Here is a 21,654-nt window from a genome sequence, read left to right as displayed (position 1 = left end):
CATTTACAAACTAGTAAAATTCTCCATTCACTAATATTTAAATGACCATTTCAATATTTTGACGTTAGCTCTTTCAAAGTATGGATGTATTTTAATTATAAGAGCTATATTATATTATACATATAAGATACATTTCTACATTTGTATCGAAATAAAAGACAACAAAATGTCATATCAATCAATATCACGAACATCAGCTTATGCAGCAAGCAAACCACTATATCAAATTTCAATCTTATTTGACACAACCCAACACGTTACCTCCCGTAGCATTTTTCACATAGTACTTTTTGTGTATTTTCAGTTGCTTTGGTCCAAGCTCGGTCGGTGAATACTTGGGTTTCTATAGAAGAAACCAAATCCACAATATTCAACCATCTACCCGACGGTGAGTGAGTCTATGCTTAAAGCTTTTGGACAGACATGCATGTATTTATTGGTTAGCATACAAACACAAATCAGCTGCACTTGAAAGAGAGAAACAGCAAAAGATAAAAGGAGGCTGGCACTCGGTACGATAATACCACGTTTATCTTCGAACTTGTTGAAGTGAAAGTAGTAGTTTCTCGCTGCACAAAGGTAACCGAGTCCCTGATACAAGATAAAAACGCTTACGCAATCCACTGCTTGTAAAGCGGTAGCGCCTACGCGAACAAAATAAGTGCATTTTCAAGTACTTTTGGCACTTTCAAGGGCCAACGTTCGTCGACCTTTCCACTCGGACTGCGCGTTTTCGAGACGGTCGCCGATAAATATGACTTTTAAGATATACACACAAGCGTGCGTTTACTGAATCACTCGTTACAAAAATGCTTTCATGAGAGTTCGTTTTGCGTCATCGATTCTTGTATTTGACACGTGTATTTCGCCCGAACGATTGCTCGTGGTATATTGTGTTTCACCAACTTCATAACCATATAGTTAGGTTTAGAAATTTGTTATTAATTCTCACGATAAAACGATCAGAGAAAAATTTTTCTTTCATTTGTGAAATTTAAATTATGTCAACTTTTTAAGAATAACCAGTTTTAAAAATCTCCAGTTTAAAGATCTTATAATTATTCAATTACTAAATCATTTCTATTATCACGTTCAAAATTTTTTTGAAATTAGAATTTAAATTTACGTAGAATATTTTCCTAAAAGAATTCCGTATCCCAGAGTGTCAAATCAATGATAGTTATAAAAACGCATGTTTACCAAACGATTCCAACAACTGTGCTTCCCTTTCCTCCCCGCCCCCAACTAACCCTCTCTCAATAAACAGCGTATTAATTACCCTCTCAAATACTTTCTGACCTGTTCATTTTAACGCGCAGACGGTCAAACCATAGATTGGTATCCCGGGTCGAAGGTTTAGCATTTGTAATTAGTAGACCCCCCTGTAGCGTTTTAGCAGACAGGCCAAAGGGAGAGAGAGGGAGAGAGAGGGACCAGTAGCAGTACGACAAATTCAGAAAGAGGCACACGGTTTAGTTTTAGCCAGGGGACCCGAGAGTCACGACGTACGGCGTCGTCGTTGGACACACTCTTCAAGAATTTAGTCACTTGGACGCTTCGAATGGATTTCGCCCATCAATGACTACCGTGGGTGTCAGTGTGCGTTGAAAGCGATACGACGATTATTGTGTGTGCGAAATTGAAATTTTATTGAATGTCCTGTATGGCCGATTGGCCGTTAGCTAGTGCCTGTGAATGGCAATGCGTCTGCCGTAAATTGTTATTCACAGAATTTGTTTTCTGCACGCCGGCTTTTCGAACGATCGGAAATAACTCGTTTATTGACTGTCGGTATTTTTAGTTTTGTGGATGATCTCGTCTCAGCGGCTCACGGAATTAATGTTTGTTGCGCTTCTCATTGGACTCCCGGTTAGAACCGTGGAAGAGCAGCCGAGCCTAGTCGCCGTATGCACAGCTCCCACGCAAAATAAGGCGAACGACGCGTCGCTTTCTTCGATGAAGGTGTCTAGAGTTAAAAATAAAAATCGATGCCATTAACCGGTCGCATCGATCGTACAAATGTACAACGCGGTGCACACGTGCGAGACACCGATATATGCAAATGTGCAGGGCGTAGGATGTCGCGCGCGGCGTCTATTACGTAAGTCGCAACGGCGAAAGCGAGCGTGGCTTCTCCTTATTCTCAAGTGGGTGGCTATTTGGGGTCGTGGTTGTGCACGGCGCGTCGTCGGCGTCGCCGAGTCCTTTATTCCAGCCACAGTGAGCTTCGCATTTAGCTTGGCGTGCGAGAGTGACGCGCCACGATTTATCGGCTAGCTTGGCTTTCGTGTGTTTTCAGTACCGTCAAGGGATTCTTCTAATCGTTGTGCGTCTGTATATATATATATATGTATATTGTTTTGATAGGTTACGTCATGTACTGCAACTTCATTTAAAGAAGGGACGTGGGTATACACGTGTGTATAGCAGCGCGCTTAATTGATCTCTTTGAGCGAAGGGCAGGTATCCTTTCATTGTAAGATTCTGTTCAAAATTCATCTTGCGGAATGAAGATCTTTACTTTCTTCTATTTTCTATTATAAGCGTATGCTTTGCTCGTTGGATAGTTAATTATTCATGCGTTAGCTTACAAATAACTGAAAAATTATTTTTACGATAGTCGTTGCCGCTCAAAATGCAAGATAATAATTTTGAATGTTAGTATCGGCGTAAGAAGGTCATGACGCGACGACCAATCAACAAAATAAATAATTTATGAAAAACAAAGAAAAAGAAAAAATTCTCGCAGACGATGGAAGGTAATTGAATAATTGTTTGCAGCAAAGTGAGGCGATCTCGCTCGTCGCCACAGCTGCGTCCAAACTGGCCGCCGTGGAGGATGTGGGTCCAAAGTGGCCCGAGACCTCACCGACCGGCTCCGTGAAGGTTTCACCGGCGACGAGGGCCACTCTGTACAAACTCAAGCTCACCAGGACCAACGCACCTGCCAAAACTTTCCGCGACGCAGAGACTATTACAGGTCAGATTATTTCTTCTTTCACATCGACAGCTAATCGCTTAATAATCTTATCGAAACTCGTTCTCCTTTACTTTAATTAATAAAAAAAAATTGCTATCTTGTTGCGGATGTTCGAAAGACACGATTGTCAAAAGACATTGCATGCGTGTCATAAGAGCGACAGATGCGTGAGTGTGTTTATAAATAGGCGCGATCTGGGTAACAGAGCCCCTATATTTTCTTCGGGTTATCAAAGCTAGAGAAAAAAATAAACATTTACCGCCATCATTATACGTGTTACATATCTATTCTGAGCAATTGGAAAACTTGCCGCGGCAGTTCTCTGTACATAGCGTAGCCGCAAGACTTGGCAGCCTACTTTAATATTGTTAGTTCTCCTTATCTCTACTTTGCACTCGCGGCGACATTATGTACTTGTCTCGCTCGCAGTTGCTAAATTCGTGTTGGCGTAGAAGTGGCGAACGGTTTAACGGACCTTACCTACCTAATTTTTGTAATCGATCCGCATTCGTCTCGGCGTGTAATCAGCGCGCACTCGAAGCTTATCAGCTTCCCGCGCGCAAATTAATACGGCTAACTCACACACATACACAATCGCACAGATGCGAAAACGGACTTTGAAATCTGCGATAAGAGGAAAAAGGAGTTCAAGGAGAAATCGACGTTACTCGCTAGCTGAATTCCCACTGACTCCCCATCGGCGCGTCACTTCAACTTTATACTCACTCGTGCACATACACACTTACCTGAGAGCGCGCGTCCCCATGGTGTGTTTCTCCATTGGTCGCCGTGTGTTAGCGCCAAATGATGATTGCTCCCGCAATATTCTCTACATCATCATCATCATCATCATCATCATCATCATCATCATCATCATTTACATTATATTCCCGTCGCCATTGCCTATTCTCTTCCTTTTTCGCCGTAATCATCATTATCATCATCGTTATATCGACCACGGCTCTTTTTCTTCTCTATGCTACCTTTGTGCGCGCGCGATGCGCTCATCAGTTTTAAGTTGTGTTATTTTCATGAATAAACTTTTTCTACCACAACGAGATGTGTACTTGTGCAGCTGCGTGCCGTGCACGCCGTCTGCTAAAAATACTCGCCGGAAAAACCAAACATCACCGCAGTTTCAAAGTGCTCGCTATATTTGCGTCTTTTGTTTTCCCGTTCGTTTTTACACGGACATATTTTTGCTCGTAAGAGCATCGTGAAAAAAAAAGTCTCGTTTAACAATTGTTTTAATTAAACTCTTTCCTCGCGACCTTTAAAAAAGACGAGAAATGGACTACGCCTCGTTCGTTCGTTCGCGTGGAGTACGCACGCAATTAGCGCGCGCCCGGACTAAGTGAATTGATTTGTCAAAAGTGCGCTCGCGCGCGCGCGCGCGAGAAAGAGCTTTTTCGGAGCGGCGAAACAGAGTTACGTAAGGCGTGTAGTGTGCGTTGAGAGCTCTGCGCGGCCGATGCGTCACGAGCGCATGACTACATAGGCGTCGGTGCACGGCTCTATGCTCTTACCTGTCGATGCTTCATTTGCGAGCAGCCGTTTTAAGAATCCTCGCCTTGAATTGGTTCCATTAATTTTACATATCGAACGAAAAGATCGTCATGTTGACGGCTAGCAATAACCGCCGGCAACGTCTTTACGGGCATTCATAGCACGCGCGAGCGCGCCTTCGCGAGAAACGATCCATACACAGCGTGGAGCATTACTCAAGCTCAATTAAACCGCGCACACGTGTGCCTGCCGTTGCGATGCAGCTCTCCTCGATCGCAGACTGCACTTTTGAACGTGCCGTTCTAGCCTCGGCGAAAGAAAAATGTAAGCAAGTGAAACAACACTGGTCCGAGAATAACGACGTCGCGGCCCAGTTTGTGTACACGCCGCGGACCGCGCGAGAAATCTAAAAGGGCCCCGCAGCTGTACTCGCCAGTCGTTTGGCCTCGGGCCAAGCGCGCTCGCTATTTTAACGAATCCATGCGAGAGAGAGAAAGAGAGAGAGAGAGAGAGAGTGACAGGAGTCGCAGACAACGATTGTACTTAGTCGCGCACCAGTAATCGGCGGGAGCACACTGCAACGGAAATAAAAGGGAAAGGGTTGATCTTTTGCTCACTGCAACTCGATCCGTATCCGTGCGATGATTGATCGCGAAGAGAAGTGAGCGGTGGAGAAAGAGGCGGCTGTTTACTGATGTGGCGGCTATTGGTCGTCGGTGATGTCCTTGGGCTCGAGTACGCGGCTCAACAGGCCCAGGGGCCCGGCCAAGTTCAAGGACGCGCTTGAAAAGCGCGACGCCATACTCAGCAAGTGGCGCGATGGTATATGTACTTACATACACACTTGACGTTTTTCATGCGAGGTCGTACTCGATCAACCTTCTAAGTACACCTTTTTCGATTTACCAAGCGCGTTAATTTCTTTGTATATCGCAAACGACGCCAGGAAGAGTTGCTCTTTTATAAGACGCCAGTTTGGCTTTGACGAGCAATATTGTTGCTACTGTTTTATCAAAGGCACGCGCAGCTCTACGGCAGCTTTCGCGATTCGTGCAGTGACGGCTTATTTCAAGGAACGATGACGACTCTTAGGGTATCACCTAGTCATGGATAAAACACGTATTATGAGCACGCATTATTCGTACGTTTGGTTGGAGAGTTTTCGCTTTTCGACACGTTCCATTCATCATCGATTTCGCGCTTTTCAATTAAAAAGAAAAAAACATGCATAACACCGTCTGCATATCTCACCAGACGTATTGGCACGACAAAGTTATACAAGTTTTTTCTTCTTCAGAGGCACGCATCACTCTCAGTGTAAATCATGGAGGACAATTGTTCGACAGGCAAATTAGGCCTGGAAAGAATTGACAAAGATTTTTCAATCATTGCATTTCGACAGTCGTGCAAAAAAAAAAAACGAGTTGAGTAACGCCGATAATTAGATCAGCCTCTCAGAAAAGCCGCCCCAGCTGAATAGACATCGTTGCCCCGTGCGCGAATTCGGGCCATTTAAGTTGAGAGTATGCATAGCGAGAGTGCACTGGCAAAGAGAGAGAGAGAGAGAGAATGACAAGCCGCACGTCTATTTCGAGGCGCTGTAGCTCCAATGTCAGCGCTCTGTTCGACTATTGGGCTCGCATCCTAAATAACGACCGGTCAAATGAACGCGAGTTTCTTTACCCCAATTTCCTGCGAAATTAATACCAACGTTTCTACGTGTCTCATTCAGCGTTTCCTCTTTCACTCCTAAGCCAAAGCTGTGTATAGTTTCGCAAAGGTGTGCGGACGATTCGCCGGGGAGTTTTGGCAAACGAATAATAATCTCTGGACGCGGTGTCTGCCCGTCTGTAATACGTAACGAAACAACGTTTTTAGGCGACGAACGGCTGCTGCGAACATACACTTGCGTAACAATTCACGCGGTTCGAATGACATTGTTGGTATCTTAATTTCTATTTGAAAGCCAAATCAGATATGAAGTCATTGTGTTGTGATCGCAACGTGGAAAAAATACAACGAAGCTTTCTAAAAAAAAACGAAGCAAGAAACGCATATAACCATTTAATTTTGCATAATAACGAGAATCTTCGTGAAAGCGATAGTTGTTGAAAACTATAATTCAACAGAAAAGTAGTACCAACGGATCTTAGCATTCGTTGGGCACATCGGGCATTGAGGTTGCGGGCCGTTTAACAAGGAAAACAAAAATCAATACGTACCAGAGCCACAAGTAGAAAAAAATGTATGCGAAGCACACGTGGTTAGATTAGACAGACTGCCATTGGCCGGGGAAGCTAAAGTGAAAGAACTCTGTTGCAGAAGTGTGCAGCGGGGAGGAGCTGCCGGAGGTTGAGATAATCAGTCTACTCGAGGAACAGATACCGAGGTACCGTCTCAGAGCCGACACCCTCACGCAATTTCAAGGTGAGCAACCATTTTTTTCTTCTCCTAAGAACTTTAAAATTTTTTAAAGCGGCAAATGATTGACACTGTGTAAATCATTCCAGGCTACGAGAACGAGGATTGGTACATCCCGTCAGCTAAAGTTACGCAAGACGAAGATTTAAAACTATCGCCGGACCAAATCCGGGAGACACTTAACTACTTCAGTGAGTACCGTTTTATCAGCTTTTTTTTGAGCACTTCCAATGTTATCATTAAGATTTTGCTCGAAATTCACTTGAACTTTAAGTTCCCTTTGATTGAGAGAGACTGCAAATATAGTGTCAATCGTTATTTACTGGTAACATTGACTCGATGCTTTGTAATCATCTCCAATTTCATATACTCTTGAATCTTTAAAGTACCCATCACTCATAGAGATGATTCACTTTGAAAGGAAAAGAAATCAATTAAAGCAAACGTCCTTTAAGCTTTTTAATTTTTCATAAACATTTTATGTCTATGAAAAAATTATTTTTTCTCATTTTAAAGTAAACTAGTATTATAAACAACAAAAAATATAAAAATAAAGCAAAATAATGACAACGCTTTGTACATCGACTGCATGCAATTATTCACAAAAAAATTTAGAATAAATTTAAGTGATATTTCTCACAACTACACTCATTTGCATTCGTATGGAGAGAAAAAATTTCTCTCGTGTGGAAAGCGTGGAACTTTTTTTTCAATGCAACTAGTTATTTTGTAGATGAGCAACGTCTTATCACGTATACCACTAAGGTGGGAAATTTTTTTGTCCATTCTCAACAGTATACAGCGTTATTTTTATGACACTCTGTGCCAGGTTATTGTGTGTTTGTATGGAAATTGAGGTCCCCGCATTACGAAGGAAAAAGATTCAATTGCTGTTGTGATTTTACATTGAATGGTAGAGAAAACTTGTATCACTTTTTTTTTTAATTTTAGTGCAATGTGCACTATCGTTCTAACAATTTGTTGTAATTCACTTATTTTTCTACTGTAACTTTGTCAAATGATGTCCATTTGTTTATAAGTTGTTACATTTATTTGACGTGACACAATTGATTTGTTTTTATTTGTTCTTTTTCAGTAACTTGATATATTTGACAGGAATGCTCTGTACAATGATAAAATCAAGTGACATTTGATGATTTCCTAAACCAAGTTCATTATTTTTTTCAATCGTACGAATCCCTGTGCTGACTTTGATGTGGTACATTTCTATATAAACATAAATGACGTACAACGTGAGAAAAAACTATAAGAAAGTAACAATTACGTTCCCATACGAACTCGTAAGCTCTGATTATTGTTTATTGTTACGGGAGGTTTAGTTTATCTCTAAACTAATTGTAAAATACTTAAATGAGCTTAAATTAGAAACATTATCATAACATAGTAATTTGAACTTTTATAATTTGTAGTGAAAAGGTAACATGAGGTGATATTATATATTTTATTGAAGCCCTAAAAGGAGTCCTATTTAAATTAGGGCTGATCAGGAGTAACATACAACGTAGAAGATTCATAGATTTATTTATTGATTTTATTTAAAAAAAAAACATGCTAAACTTATTCAAACAAGCATTTTTTCCAACTGAAATCTTCAATATTAGAAAGAAAAATTCTTACAGACTCTTCTATTTAGATTACAATAACATTTACTGTATTAAGAAAAACAAGGAGTATATCTATATTTTAGTTAAAATGAAATTCAAATAAATTTTTTTTTATTTGAATTAAAATTTTATTTGAATTTCGCTTCAATACATTAATCAATAATATAATTTGACATAAAAATCGATATTTTCTTTTCACACTCACAATTTTTCTTTCTATCACGAGGAAATAGCAGTTATCCATAAAATTTATTTTTAGCATTCAACCGTTTAATTCGTTTGTTTAATCAGCATCGTGACGTGAGAAACTCCCGCGATTATAAAGCGAGTGTTTTTTTTCACCGTTAACCACTGTTGGAGTCATATATTCGCAATCTTGCGGTTTATATTTTCCTCGCACTCCCATTCGTTTTTGTCCGTTTTATTTTCACACGAGTATAAAAGTATAAGCATCAACTCAGCGACGCAATAGAATAAAGTCCTTTGAATCGTGCAGCTTGGCATGCTTCTCAAATTAAGCTCTGCGTATTTGTATGCAGGAGATACGTGTTTAGAAAATACATTTTCGGTAATCGTCTAAATATAATGCAGATAAAGTTTCGGGAACTGTTTTGTGCGATTAACTTTGACTAATAATTTGTTAAAAATGCGTTTTTCAAGGTATTCCGTTTTTCTCTAGTGCTATACATCCCTTTTCCCCCGTCGAAAGCTTAAATCTGCAATCGTTCTCTTAGCCGCATCCACGTCAAGTATAGTTTTCAACAACCGCCAAGCGGCTTTTCGTAACAATACGTCTCTCGCGAGAGTGCAAGGTGCACTTGTATACCATAAAAGCGCTTTCACAGTGCACTTTCAGCCGAAACCGTAAACTCTAGGGACTAGTTTTATGTTTTTCGGTCTTTCGTCGAACCCTCGTTGGTACATTCTCGTCGACGTAAGCTGAGTTTGTTAATTTCCGAGCACTTTTTTTAGCTCATCTTCGCAATGCGGAAAGAAAATTCAGAGCTAAACAGCTTAGTCATACCTGCGGATTTCTGTCCGATTGTTCTCCTTGCCAAAAATTCGGTGGAACGCTTAAAATTCTCTGCGAATACGTCACAACCGCAAAATCGCGACCTAAGAAAAAAATACAAAATGTATTATTACGGAGCGCGATGCGTGAGACGCGAGTTTGAATAAAAACTGCCGTGAATTTTATGCCATTCAATAAGACAACAAATCACTGTTTACCTTCTCAGATTGTTGGACTCCAAAAAATGTGTTTTGTCAACAAAACTGTATCCTTTCAGGTGTATATAAATTAATAGGCGCACGGGCTATCGTTGACCTCCATGTCTAGAATAAATCAACAATAAATCCTTCAGAATTCCCTGGCAAAACAAAAAAAAAAAAGAGGAAGACATAGCCATCGAAAGAAACGTGATTCGAATTAGCCAATGCTCTTTTCAGCAACGCGCACGCTCGAGCAGAAGCAGTGACGTAGCTGTCGCCCCGCTGCTGCGCTTGGCGCGCGCGCGCTCTCTCTCTCTCTCTCTCTCTCTCTCTCTCTCTCTCTCTCTCTCTCTTTCGCTCTCTCTCTCTCTCTCTCTCTCTCGCTTGCTCTTTCAGTTAGCTCCGTGGCCTCGCCGTGGCTACTAACGTGCGGACATTCCATCGGCGCATGACTTTTTAGTGCGTGAGTTCGCCTATCTCTAAGCAGCTGTGATGATCGTTGTGTGCTTCGTTGAGTGCCGCGATATAATGTGCGCATTGGCAATGCTTTGCTTTCTTTAATTTCCTTTTCGCAAAACTGAAATTGATCGTTGAAAGGTAAAAAAGCCCTTGCGAGCATGACATAACCTCGCTGTACGCGGACGAGGCGGCTCATTCGGCAACTTCCGTGTAAAGTGTTTCCCTCAGCGTCACATGCCAAATCCCTAGGGGGGACATGTGCGCGCCTTGTCTGCTGTGTGTCTGATTATTCTGGAAGAAGTTTCATTTTTGGCTCTGTGAGATACCGTGCTTTGTGTGTTTCGGGGTGCAAATCCTCGACAAGTTTCCAAGTGTCTAATGGCGTGTAAAGGGTAGAGGACAAACTAAAAAAGAGCAAATAACAGGGTCGTATTATCGAATCTAGGATACGTCGATAATTCGCGGGAGTGGTTTTTTTATTTGCCGGCTTCCTCGTTTGCCTTGGGAAAAAAGTGAACTTCCGCGGGGAGGATTCCAAGCTCAAGGTCGTGGGAGATTGCCATGGGAGGCAAGAGAAATTAGATTTCTTGCGCGGTGTCTATAAGTTCTCTAAATTGGAGAAGCACTTATCCGCTGCAACGGCTCCAACGTTTTCAACTCGTGTAATACCCACTGTAAAGGAATAAGTTCTAAAAGAAAATGAGCTGTCGTTCGAATTTAATCAGAGCTGTGAATCGTGAACGAATATCAGTGACGTAAAAGGTCGGAATACTCCGCGATTAACAGCGGACACTTGCGGTTACATATCGTGCGCGTGTGTCTGTAACGAATCTTTCTTAAAAAGCGTTAAATTGTAAAAGCCATGTGGCATTCGTCGGACGTGACTGAGTATATGTCGGAGCCCTTCTTTTTCCTCACTCACCGAGAGATAAAAATAAAGTCCGCACTACCGTCTTGAGTCAACCCGCCAAAAGAGATTCACGTTGCTATCGCAAGTCGAAAGGAACCCGTTGACAAATTGACAATCGCATTTGAAGCCTTATCGCATGAAAAGCAATCGCGTCTAAGCTGTCTATAAGCGCGATTATATACTTAGCTACAAGAGCAAAATTGCATGTCTGTCGACAGCCTGTGTATAATGGCTCATCGAGTAGCATGCAAAGCACACGTTCGATATCCTGGTCAGAAGCCTTTTCTCGCTCGCTCTTATCGCGACGAACAAGAACCACGATTCTGAGCTTTGGTGCCGTCGTTCCAAAATTTGATACTCTAGAATAAAACTAGACGTAGCGGAGCTGGTGTTTCTATCGCTGTTGCACTGCGCCTATCTTTGTAGATGCGCGACAGCAGTCGCGTTTATTTTTGCCTGCCATGCCGACCGCAATAATCAGCGAACGTCCGCGCGCAGCTGCAGGTCTCGCAAGGCATCAACTCAAACGTGATGCTTTCGAGGCTTTTTATTTTGTTTTATCGAGAGCTATTCGCGTTGATGATCAAGTGACGGCGATAATTTTAAAGCCCGTACGCGACGATAACGCGCGGAAGAAAAAAAGACGCGACGACGAGTTACGTAAAGTCAATGCTTTGCATTTCGCGTGTTTTCATTTGACGACTGGGTGGGTGGGCCGAAGGGGGGAGGCCAATTTGCTATGATGGTCGGCACTTGCGATCGAGAGTAAACCAAAAGATTCCGTTTTAGTGGGTTCTAACGAGAAAACCATCAAAAGTTAACTCGTGCAACAGTTCATTCATGGCCAAGCGAGTGATAATTTTCGCGGTGCTAATTTCTTCGAGTGAATTCGCCATTCATTGGCACTCGTATACGGGCACGCTCGGTTGATCCGCGCGCGCGGTTCTGCAATGAAAAACGATAAGAATTTCACTCGGACAATAAATCATTGAAGCTCTGAGAGGCGATCCTTGTAAGCTTTCATTAATTTGCGCACGCGTCGCCCACGCGCACCATTTACTTATCGCCGACGTCGATCTTGGGGCTTGCTCGTCTTCTCATTTCGTGTAATTCGATAAAACTCGCTTGTAATTGCTTCGGCTCTTGCCAATTAGCTTGAACGGAACGCTTGAAGCGTGAACGGAAGCCCTTTCCGTCGTTAGCTCTTCGCCACTTGCCAAGCTTCTCGTTGCTGTAGGTCAAGTGCCTTCTTTTCGTTGACGATCGCACCTCCGAATCGTCGAAATCCGACGTACTCCAATTGGCAAACTCACAAAAAGGCAAGAACACACACACACACACACCATATCGTTCGCTCCAATTCATAACTTTCGCTAATTAATATTGACCAGGACGACGCTCGTTTCATTCCTGATGCGGGACGTTGCACTTATCTCGAATAAAGAAGAGAGTGTACATCGAATATATACGTAGAACCTGTTTATTTTTTAATTTAAGTTGCGCAGCACGCTCGAATAAAAGACGTTGGTGCGACGAGAGAAAAAAAAGAAAGAAAACTTAGCGTTCGAGACTTGCATTTTTCTTTCGTAGCGTACTGAAACCTTCCTGTTTCAAGCTGCGAGCATTAAGCTCTTTCCGAAAACAATTGTTTTACAACTTTATCACCGAAAAGTAAATGACCACTTAATCTCTAGGTTTAACTTTCCAAAAAGCCAGCACGTGAAAAATAGGGAGAAGCACGATTCGTCTTCATTTGGACGTAGGTTCGCGACATCAGTCGACCAATCGACCAATTGCTCGCGAGAGAGAAAGCCGCTTGGCCAAGGTCGCCCAGCGAAAGAGTTGCGGCTGCCTGCCTCTTTAATAGTTAATAGAGACCTACGGCTCGACTCCGCTTCGTCGCTTCTTCTCTTTTTCTCGGATCCTCCATTGACTGCCTCCGGCGCTCCAGTCGAATTGACCGATACACTCGCTTTGACATCACATCGCAGGAACGTCGACAATCCGAAAGAAATAACGAGCGTAGTTGTTTTCCTTCGCTGGCGCTGGAGCGTAAAGCGCTCAAGGCTTTTTCACGGAATAAACAATTATCATAACGGCCAATACGGATAACGTGTCGTTCATTCGCGATCATTTGCCAGTGGCGGCGAAGCGTCTCTCGTTGGCACAGCGGCCAGAAAATAAGCGGTAAGTCGGCACCCTGTGCGCTCTTAATCTATCCGCTAGACGACCGATTTTCAGACATGTGCAGCGTGCACAGCTATCGCGGGAACGGCGCTCACCGCGAGAGCAACGTACTTTACGATGTGCATCGTATAACAACAAAAGACGAACAATATTTCTATCTTGTAGAAAAATGAAGAAAAAAGACACGATTGGTGTCTACGTGGCGGGTACGGTATTGCGCACGGCCAAAGTGCATAAAAGAAACTTCTTCCAAGTTGAATCATCGAGCTCGATCGATTAACAAACCGACAACGTTCTCGCAGGCATAGCAGTAGTCGCGGAGTACAGATGAGATCGCAATAGGGCTAAGAACGACGCGCCGAGAACACGACAAGTTTCGGCGTTGTTAAGACCAACTATGTCATGAGCCATCGCGACGGCAGTAGTAGTTTGCCGTCAAGCTCGTTCTGTACCTCGAAATCAGAGCAGCAGCAGCAGCAGCAGCATGGAACAAGAGCATTCGACGAGTTGGCACTGGACGTGTCCGGTTTCGGGCCGATCTCAGCTTCGACGCCACGTGCTTACACCGAGGAGGAACGCTCGCGTTGGCGACAATCGCGAAGACGTCGATCGAGCGAAAACTGTGAATTGTGGGATGACTATGGTGTCGTCGAGTACCTCGAGCGCGGACTGCACAGTCCCGACGAGAGCACCGAGGATCAGAGAGTCGAGGCCATGCGGGACACGCTCAAGGACACCGACATCCTAGAGGCCGACGGCAGCCTCACGGATTTCTTATTCCATGTTGCCAGGACCAAATACGGCAAGATCTACGTTAGGGTCGTCAGGACGCTGCTACTCAACAGAGGTAAAAGCATCGTTGAGCTCGACGATTCCGATTAGATGGGCAGCGAGTGTATTGGCGCGAATCAGCCTTCGATGCAAGCAAAAGCGATACGTAACGCATTTGTCGGGACTGCGTCCCCGCATAGGCTTTCCCTCTCGCGCACATGACAAGCGAAGGGCAGCATCGGACAAATCGTCAAGGGATTATCCAATCTGACCTTCTTAGAGAAACTCGAGCTTTCGGTCGTTGCAGCAACTCATCGCTTTTCACATTACGTCGGCTGCACCCTCCAATCTATCTTTTCTCTTTCTTTAGTTTTTATTGACACTTTTGCGTTATCGCTGATGGACAGCAATAAAAAGAGCAAGAAGAAAGGTCTTTTCGTTACGTAAGCGACGACGCGAAGCGCAAATAACTGTCGTCAATTTGTTGAAACGAAATTATTCATATCGACGGTTTCACGTAACCACGTAATAAATTGTTACACCTTGCGCAACAACTCCGTATAGAATAGCATTCTGGCCTATCTTGGGAGAGTATACGCACAAATGAAATGGACAAGTGACGTGGTTATTGATCTGTCGCGGGTGCGTTTCGGAACAAACGACCAAGTGTAAAAATTCCCGGCAGACAGCTGTCTCTCCCGCGGAATCCCCCTTTCAGATGCGTACGAAAGTCGCGGGGTCGAGAGACGGCGAGTTTGCTGCGCTTGCGTCGTGCGCTTCGACATCTACGAGTTAGGCGCAGAGCTTGCTGCACACACCGACGACTGCACGGAGCACTGTATAGAGTACAATACGGGCGGCCAGACATGGCGGATCGATCAGTGCTTGCGCCGTGCTGTGCGCGATTCTTCTAACCTTTTCTTTGCCTTCGATCGTATCCGAGCTAGCATGTCTTCTTGTTCGAAATTTTATTCTACCTTACGACAAGTGGTATAACTTCCGGCTAACGATTTGCAGTGACACAAGTGTATGTGTAGTTGCGTGTAAAATCCGTCTGCGCGCGCTCTCTCTCTCTCTCTCTCTCTCTCTCTCACTCTCTCTCTCTCTTTCTCTCTCTCTTTCTTTCTCTTTGCGTTTGATAGAAAAAACGAAAGGTGAAATTCGCCTTTGATTTCGTGAGAATGTGACATTAAAGCTCCATCGACTTGGTATTCCATTAAAGTCATAACGCCAATGGTGAAATTGTGAGAGGGGCTAATGAAAGACGCCACTAGCACCAGCCACCCCTTCTCGAAACTTTGCACTGCTGGTGAAACGCGCGCAGCTCTGTAAGATAACCTCGCTTCTCTTCTCGCCGCGTATGTCTGACTATTCTTACGGATTATCTTCGAGAGCTGGCGTTCTTGTTTATTTTCTGGTGAGCATAACACAAACAACATCCCTTCTCTAGCTGTATAGTTGAGTCTTGAGTGAATGTGAATGTTTGAACGAAAACGAGTACATCGCGAATTTCAACATATTGCATAATTTTTCAATTCGAAAGCGCGCAGAAAGAGTTCCTTCTTTAGTTTTAGTGGTTGCCACCCAAAACAACATGAGGAAGGACATACGGAAAGCCGGGTCTGCGAAGTTGCCCGCGAGTGTGCGCACTGTACTTAGCCAGTTTACTGTACGCAAGGCCGTGCCAGTTTTATATCAGAGAGAGAGAGAGAGATAGAGAGAGAGAACTTGCAGCGCGACCTGCCTAATAATAGTAGCCTCTCGTTTCTGAATACTGCGTACACCTTTTCATTCTGGGAAGTCTCGATTCCCTTTTCATAGACGAAGTAAACGAAGTCCTTTTCCTTTTTTCAAGTTTGTAGCAATGAATGGATCGGCTTACTTTCGTATTCGATTAATTAGGGTCATTACCGTTATCGTCTGTAATTTTATCTTATTATTTTCTCATAGAACTCAATATGTTTAATGAGACGTGAGTTCTCTTTTTTTCTTATGACAATTAGCCAAAAGGACGCCGTCGTCAAGAATAATTGCTTATCTGATGTTTGACGATATGTGAAATTCGTACGTCGCGGCAAAAGCACAAAACTCTTACGCAACCAAGCGTAACGTCGTCCTCGTGCGTTGCGATTCTTTTCGTTGTCGTCGAAAGTGGAAGATCATTGCCTGATATTTGCCAATTAATTAGAAAGGACATTTTCTTCATTGACAGTATTGGTGTCAATGAAACAAATCAGCGCATACGAGATCACGAATAATTAAGTTGTTGAGGTCACAAATTGAAAACTTGCTGCTGTAGTAAAAAAAAAAACAGCAAGCAACAACCTCGCGCGACAATGTCCCTCTGTCGACGTTTCATTCTCGTCTATTATACTTGATGCCATGAAAGTTATATTATATGTACACGCCTCTTTTCGACTCGAAACGACTTTACATTTTTCTCGCTCTATACGAAATTAATTATTCGTATAACTTGCCGCCGCATCGATTCGACAAAAATAGATGAGAAATAACGCCGCAGGACGAAAGAAACTGTTGACCGCGATTTCTCTCATATGAATCAAAATGCAATGTATAATCCTTGCGGCGTCTCCGGCGATTGCACCAATCACGTAATTTTAGCCTTCTCTTGTACTTTAATACTTTCTCACTGTATGCGTACTTTTACGCAATACTTAATTCACCGTCTCGTGTCTATGCGGATCGATTTAGATGTAGAGGCTCCAATGATTAATTAATTTTTATAAATCACGTCTCTGAAATCTAAATTCTATTATAATTGAAAAACTCAGTATATTTCAAAGGAAGAAGCAATACCGAACGGAACAATCAAATATATTATACATTTAATTTTTACTGTGAAACACCGTTCACGTAAGCGTGCTACAGTTACATTTTATTTTTTCCTTTTTCATCGGTCATATAACCGCAATAATGATTAGGCGTCGCGGACAAAGTAGGACTTGAAGACCGATTCGTTTAGCGTTCCATCAATTTTCAAATAATATATAAGACGAAGGTTTTTACTCCAATTGGTCATGTATCTTTTTTCCTCGACATCCGGTGTAAGCGAGGCTATACTATTTAAAGTTTCGAGAGTCGCGAAAGAAAGAAAGGAACTTTTTCTGTTCGGCTAATTTCATACATTCGCAAAGAAAAAATTATATAACGAGCGATGGAACGAAAGAGTCCTCCAAAAGCAAGTTTGATTGATTGTTTGACCTTTACTTTGTTCTCTCTTTATTTAACCTCTCGGCAACAGTCAATGCATTCTCCGTCGTCGTGGCACTCTGCTCCAAAGACGACAGTGAAAAAATCCCAGCTGACGTCGTCTCGTGGTCTGAATTATTATTATCATCGCGGTGGATAAGCGAAAGTCCGCGAGCAGGCTGGATGCGAATTTGAACATCGTGGCCGGTGAGGCGGCAGCGCCAGCCTCGTCGTGTGCCGTGATAAGCAAACAGCATAGCCTACAGGCTGAACTGCCGGAGGAGGATCCGTACGTTTACGACGACGACATACCACGTAGCGAAGCCGAAGTGTTGCGCGCAACTGGTCTCGGCCTCGGCCTCGAGCTCGCCGATGTCGAGACCACTTCCACATGGAGCACATGTCAGAGTTGCGGCATGCCTGCCGCCCCGCAGACACCCATCTTCGTACTTACCACGCCTACTGGCAATATGCCCTGTACTTAATTATCTATCTTTTCTCGTTGCTTTTTCGTGCACGATAACGCTTACATTTTGCAGCGTTCACTATGTATATTGCTTTTTATCTCGATCGATCATTATTCGGAGCGTCATGATAACCAGTCTTATTTGTTATTATCATTTATTTATTTATTTATTATTTTACTTTACTGCCTCCTGACATGTTTATAATAAGTTTCATGCGGTTTGCACCTTTCGCTCGGAGCGATACTTGGACCTGGTAACGTCAGCTTTAGAGTTGCATCATCAAATGTTGCAACGATCCACGCTGATCAATTTTAATTGATTCGCTATTCAAAGGCTACGTTGATTTATCCAAAAGTGATACATCAAGATTTCATAGAACCGCTTTTACTCGCTCAAATTGCACGAGCGAAGCGTAAAACATCGCAACTCGAGCGTTAAAAAGCACAGATACACACGCGCGCGTTGCTTTTCAATGCCTAGGTCAACTTTCTCTCTCTCTCTCTCTCTCTTTCTTTCTCTCTCTCCCTTGGAATCATCCGGAAAAGTCGACGTTGGCTAAAGAGAAAAAGGCCGCGAGCTCATCTCTCGTCTTTCCATTCTCATTAGTTCGTCTTACTTGTTATTCGTTTTTTTTTTCATTCGTTCGCTCTCGCTATGTTAATGGGGCAGAGAAGAAAGATCTCACGCATACGAATGATAATTTTTATGGTGCTGAAACACGAGATCCAACAAGTATTTTATGGAATTTGCATTTGCGTGCGTTTGTTGATATTTGTGAAGGTTCAATGTCACTTTCGAAATTATTCTACGAAATTATTCGAAATTATAATTACGAGCTTATTTTTTTAAATTAAACGACTAAAAGCCTCCGCCAAATTACACAGTATGGTATATTTTGATCGGCCCGTAAAACGAAATTGAAAATTAGCGAGGCACAAAAAAAATGGCTTCACGAAGATAATTACAAGTTGGTTGTCAGCTCGTAGCACGAGGAGCAATGAAAAAAAAAACTTGGAGTGTGTAGTATTAATGCACCAGCGTCAGTATAAACGAACAAAGGACGGGGGTGTATATTTATCTCCAGAGTGAGAGAGAGAGAGAGAGAGATGCTGCGGTGTGTGGCATTATTAGTCATTTAAAAATAGTAGCGCGAATCGATTGCCCGCTAGCGACGATATTCACCGTAATGCAAGCAGAGCTGACGCCAAAACAGCTTTAACCACGCACGCAAACTAAACACGTTTGTATGTATTTGCACAGCGATACACTTAGGCTAATGTGACATCGTCGAAAGCGAGTTACTCTTCTGTTCATCGATCACCCGCTTTTTTTGCCTGTGTGTACGGCGCACAAACATGCCTCTGTGTTATTGTGTTGCCGAGGTTCTCGTTAACCACGTAGTTGAAAACGAACACGCGCGAAATGAGAAGTAACAAGCATAGGTGGTTGAAGCTTCAAGGACGTTATTTGCTCGAAGATACATACACATAGATGATTTGAGATTAAAATAGTTAATAGGGCAGATAGAAATTGTGTGGATTATCGATTCATCTTACGTTTTGCCGTCTTCTTTGCAGTTCTATGCAGCGACCGTGTGAGCCAAATGACCAAGACTTATAATGATATCGAAGCAGTGACAAGGCTTCTGGAGGAGGTACGAAATTGCAATGAACGATCGAAAACAAGATCATCGTAATTATTTACTCTTAAATTCGCTTCGACTTTTCGCAGAAAGAGAAAGACTTGGAGCTGACGGCGCGTATTGGCAAGGAGTTATTGTCGCACAATCAGAAGCTCGAGACGACGGTGCAGGAGTTAGAAAATGAGTTGAAAGTCGCCAATGAAAAAATTACGCAGCTGGCCTACGAGGTCGGTAAGAAAACCGAGCTCATTCACGTGCTCACCAACGATGTCGAGGAGTCCGGAGGCTCGGAAGCCGGTACACCAAGTGGCTTCCGAGGTATCAATCTCGATGTCATGCAGCACAAGATCAGCGCCCTGGAGGACGAGAATAAACAACTGCGAAACGAGTTCTCCAAACTTGTCTCAGAAGCCGACGATTGCGAGGAGCAGGAAGCTCGTCTAGTCAAAGACATTGCCAATCAACTTGGTTAGTTTGCTGCGTTTCATTTACCTATACGCTATTCGTATTTGCGTCTTCAACTTTAACACTGTCCCACAGCGAACGCAAACATGGAAGTAGACGGTATAGCCGAGGAGTTGGAGCGTCAGAAAGAGGAGAATCGTATGCAGCATGATCAAATTCAAAGTCTGACGACGAAACTCGCGGAAACGGAACTGAGGCTAGGGCAATTGATGGCCGAGCACGATGAGGTCGGTGCTAATTTAGTTATTACGAGGGAAAATCAAAACGCGTTGGCAGATGAGCTTGCCAAGTTCAAGGATCGATATGCCGAGGTGCGTACGAACCGGACATTACAAAAGCACTTAATCAACCACATGTACGATATATAAACGATTCAATTTTTATGTTTTTGTTTGCTTCAAGGTTGTAAATGTGCTGGCGGAAACTCAGGATCAACTGAGGAAGCAGCGCAAACGAGCAATGCCTATAGCTCGTGGTGGTGCGCTTTTCCCATCGCTAGTTGCAGCACCTCAGCCCGATTCCATTGCCATGGAACTGGAATGCTCGCTGTACTCGGAGTCTAGCCTGGATTCTGGTATTCTTACGGACAGAATGTACGCACACATTACGCTTAGCATTCGTAACGTCGTAGTTATGACAATTTTCTAATTTCCTGGTGTGATTGAAATTGCAGACCTCCATACAAGAAAGTGTTCGAGACGGTGAAGAGTGCGTCTAAAGCTTCGGCCCACCTGTCGACTGACGGTCATCAGTTCCCTCGGTTAGGTTCCATGACAACGTCGACACTGTCAAGCAGTTCCTCAGGATTACGAATGACCTCGACCTTACAGAAGACCAAGGCCATCGGTTCTACCTTCCCAAGTTTAGATTCCACAGGTCACAGCGATAGCGAAGGTTCTCTTCTTACCGAGGATTCCGAAGAATATCCGTAAGTCAATCTTCTTTTACGTGAACATCATTTCTGAATGGTTAAAAATAAGTTTCATGCTTATGTGTTTTTTAAATGCTTTTTGCATTCTAGTGGTCCACAACAAACAGGCGTTCCAGGTGCACCAGGTGCGGCAGATCTCGAAGCGGCATTACGTCGTTTAACCCCAGCCGAAGTTAATGCCCGACGAGCTTGCCTGAGATCAGGTGCTGGTTACAGCTATGACTGTGAAGGTGCCGCGCACTCGCCGCCGAATTATGTGCCGTTTGGATGCCGTACTCCTGACAGTATTATGTCGACTGGAAGTAGCGGTAACTTTAGCGGTTTTAGCGGCCACAGCGCAGCGACCTGGCGATTACCTGAGAAATTGCAAATCGTCAAGCCACTAGAGGGCTCGCAAACGTTACATCATTGGTCGCAACTTGCCACACCGACCTTAGGTACGGAAATTCATAAATTATTGCAATATTGTTTCTTATGATCACATAAAGAATACGAAATAAGTATCATTAAAATAAATGAGTTTACTGCAGTAAAAAAATTTTCGGTTTTCAGGTGGTTTATTAGAAGATCGACCGGGTGTCAAAACACGTGGTGGCCGTGGTCTGGAAGATCTTGGTCTAGAAACTTATACTCTTGCCGACGTCGAGGAGGACGAGGAATACATGCATCCTGGAAAAATGTTCCAAGATACAGGCTCGGTCTATACCTATACCAACAGCACTGTCATGCATCCGGACGACCATCTTAATATCACCTCAAGCGTAATTTCCAGTCGCGTAGCTAGTCAGCCAAACAGTGGCCCAAATTCCGGCATAAATACTCCACGAATGCTGAGTCGTCGTAATTCCACCTCAACCTTTTCTACGAC

The 21,654-nt window shown here is 43.3% G+C and overlaps 2 protein-coding genes across 2 annotated transcripts in view; both read left to right on the top strand.

The window, feature by feature from the left end:
* Window positions 1–2,786: 2,786 nt before the first annotated feature.
* Window positions 2,787–21,654, top strand: part of LOC131671134 (stalled ribosome sensor GCN1) — a 35,146-nt gene continuing 16,278 nt past the window's right edge. Inside the window, exons 1-6 of the mRNA XM_058947336.1 lie at window positions 2,787–2,980; window positions 6,809–6,913; window positions 6,997–7,098; window positions 19,326–19,402; window positions 19,480–19,858; window positions 19,931–20,082. Of these exons, the coding sequence (XP_058803319.1) occupies window positions 19,352–19,402; window positions 19,480–19,858; window positions 19,931–20,082 (582 nt within the window). The 5' untranslated portion in view covers window positions 2,787–2,980; window positions 6,809–6,913; window positions 6,997–7,098; window positions 19,326–19,351. The remainder of the gene's footprint in view (window positions 2,981–6,808; window positions 6,914–6,996; window positions 7,099–19,325; window positions 19,403–19,479; window positions 19,859–19,930; window positions 20,083–21,654) is intronic.
* LOC131671136 (uncharacterized) lies at window positions 9,999–17,686 on the top strand. Its single transcript, XM_058947339.1, has 3 exons — window positions 9,999–10,341; window positions 13,603–14,147; window positions 17,334–17,686. The coding sequence occupies exons 2-3, from the start codon at window positions 13,703–13,705 to the stop codon at window positions 17,474–17,476; spliced, it is 588 nt and encodes a 195-aa protein (XP_058803322.1). The 5' UTR covers window positions 9,999–10,341; window positions 13,603–13,702; the 3' UTR covers window positions 17,477–17,686.

The sequence above is a fragment of the Phymastichus coffea genome, unplaced genomic scaffold, assembly GCF_024137745.1.
Source record: "Phymastichus coffea isolate CEN01 unplaced genomic scaffold, Cenicafe_Pcof_1.1 PCOF00119, whole genome shotgun sequence".
In the NCBI taxonomy this organism is placed as follows: Eukaryota; Metazoa; Arthropoda; class Insecta; order Hymenoptera; family Eulophidae; genus Phymastichus; species Phymastichus coffea.
This window is presented reverse-complemented; position numbering and strand designations above follow the sequence as displayed.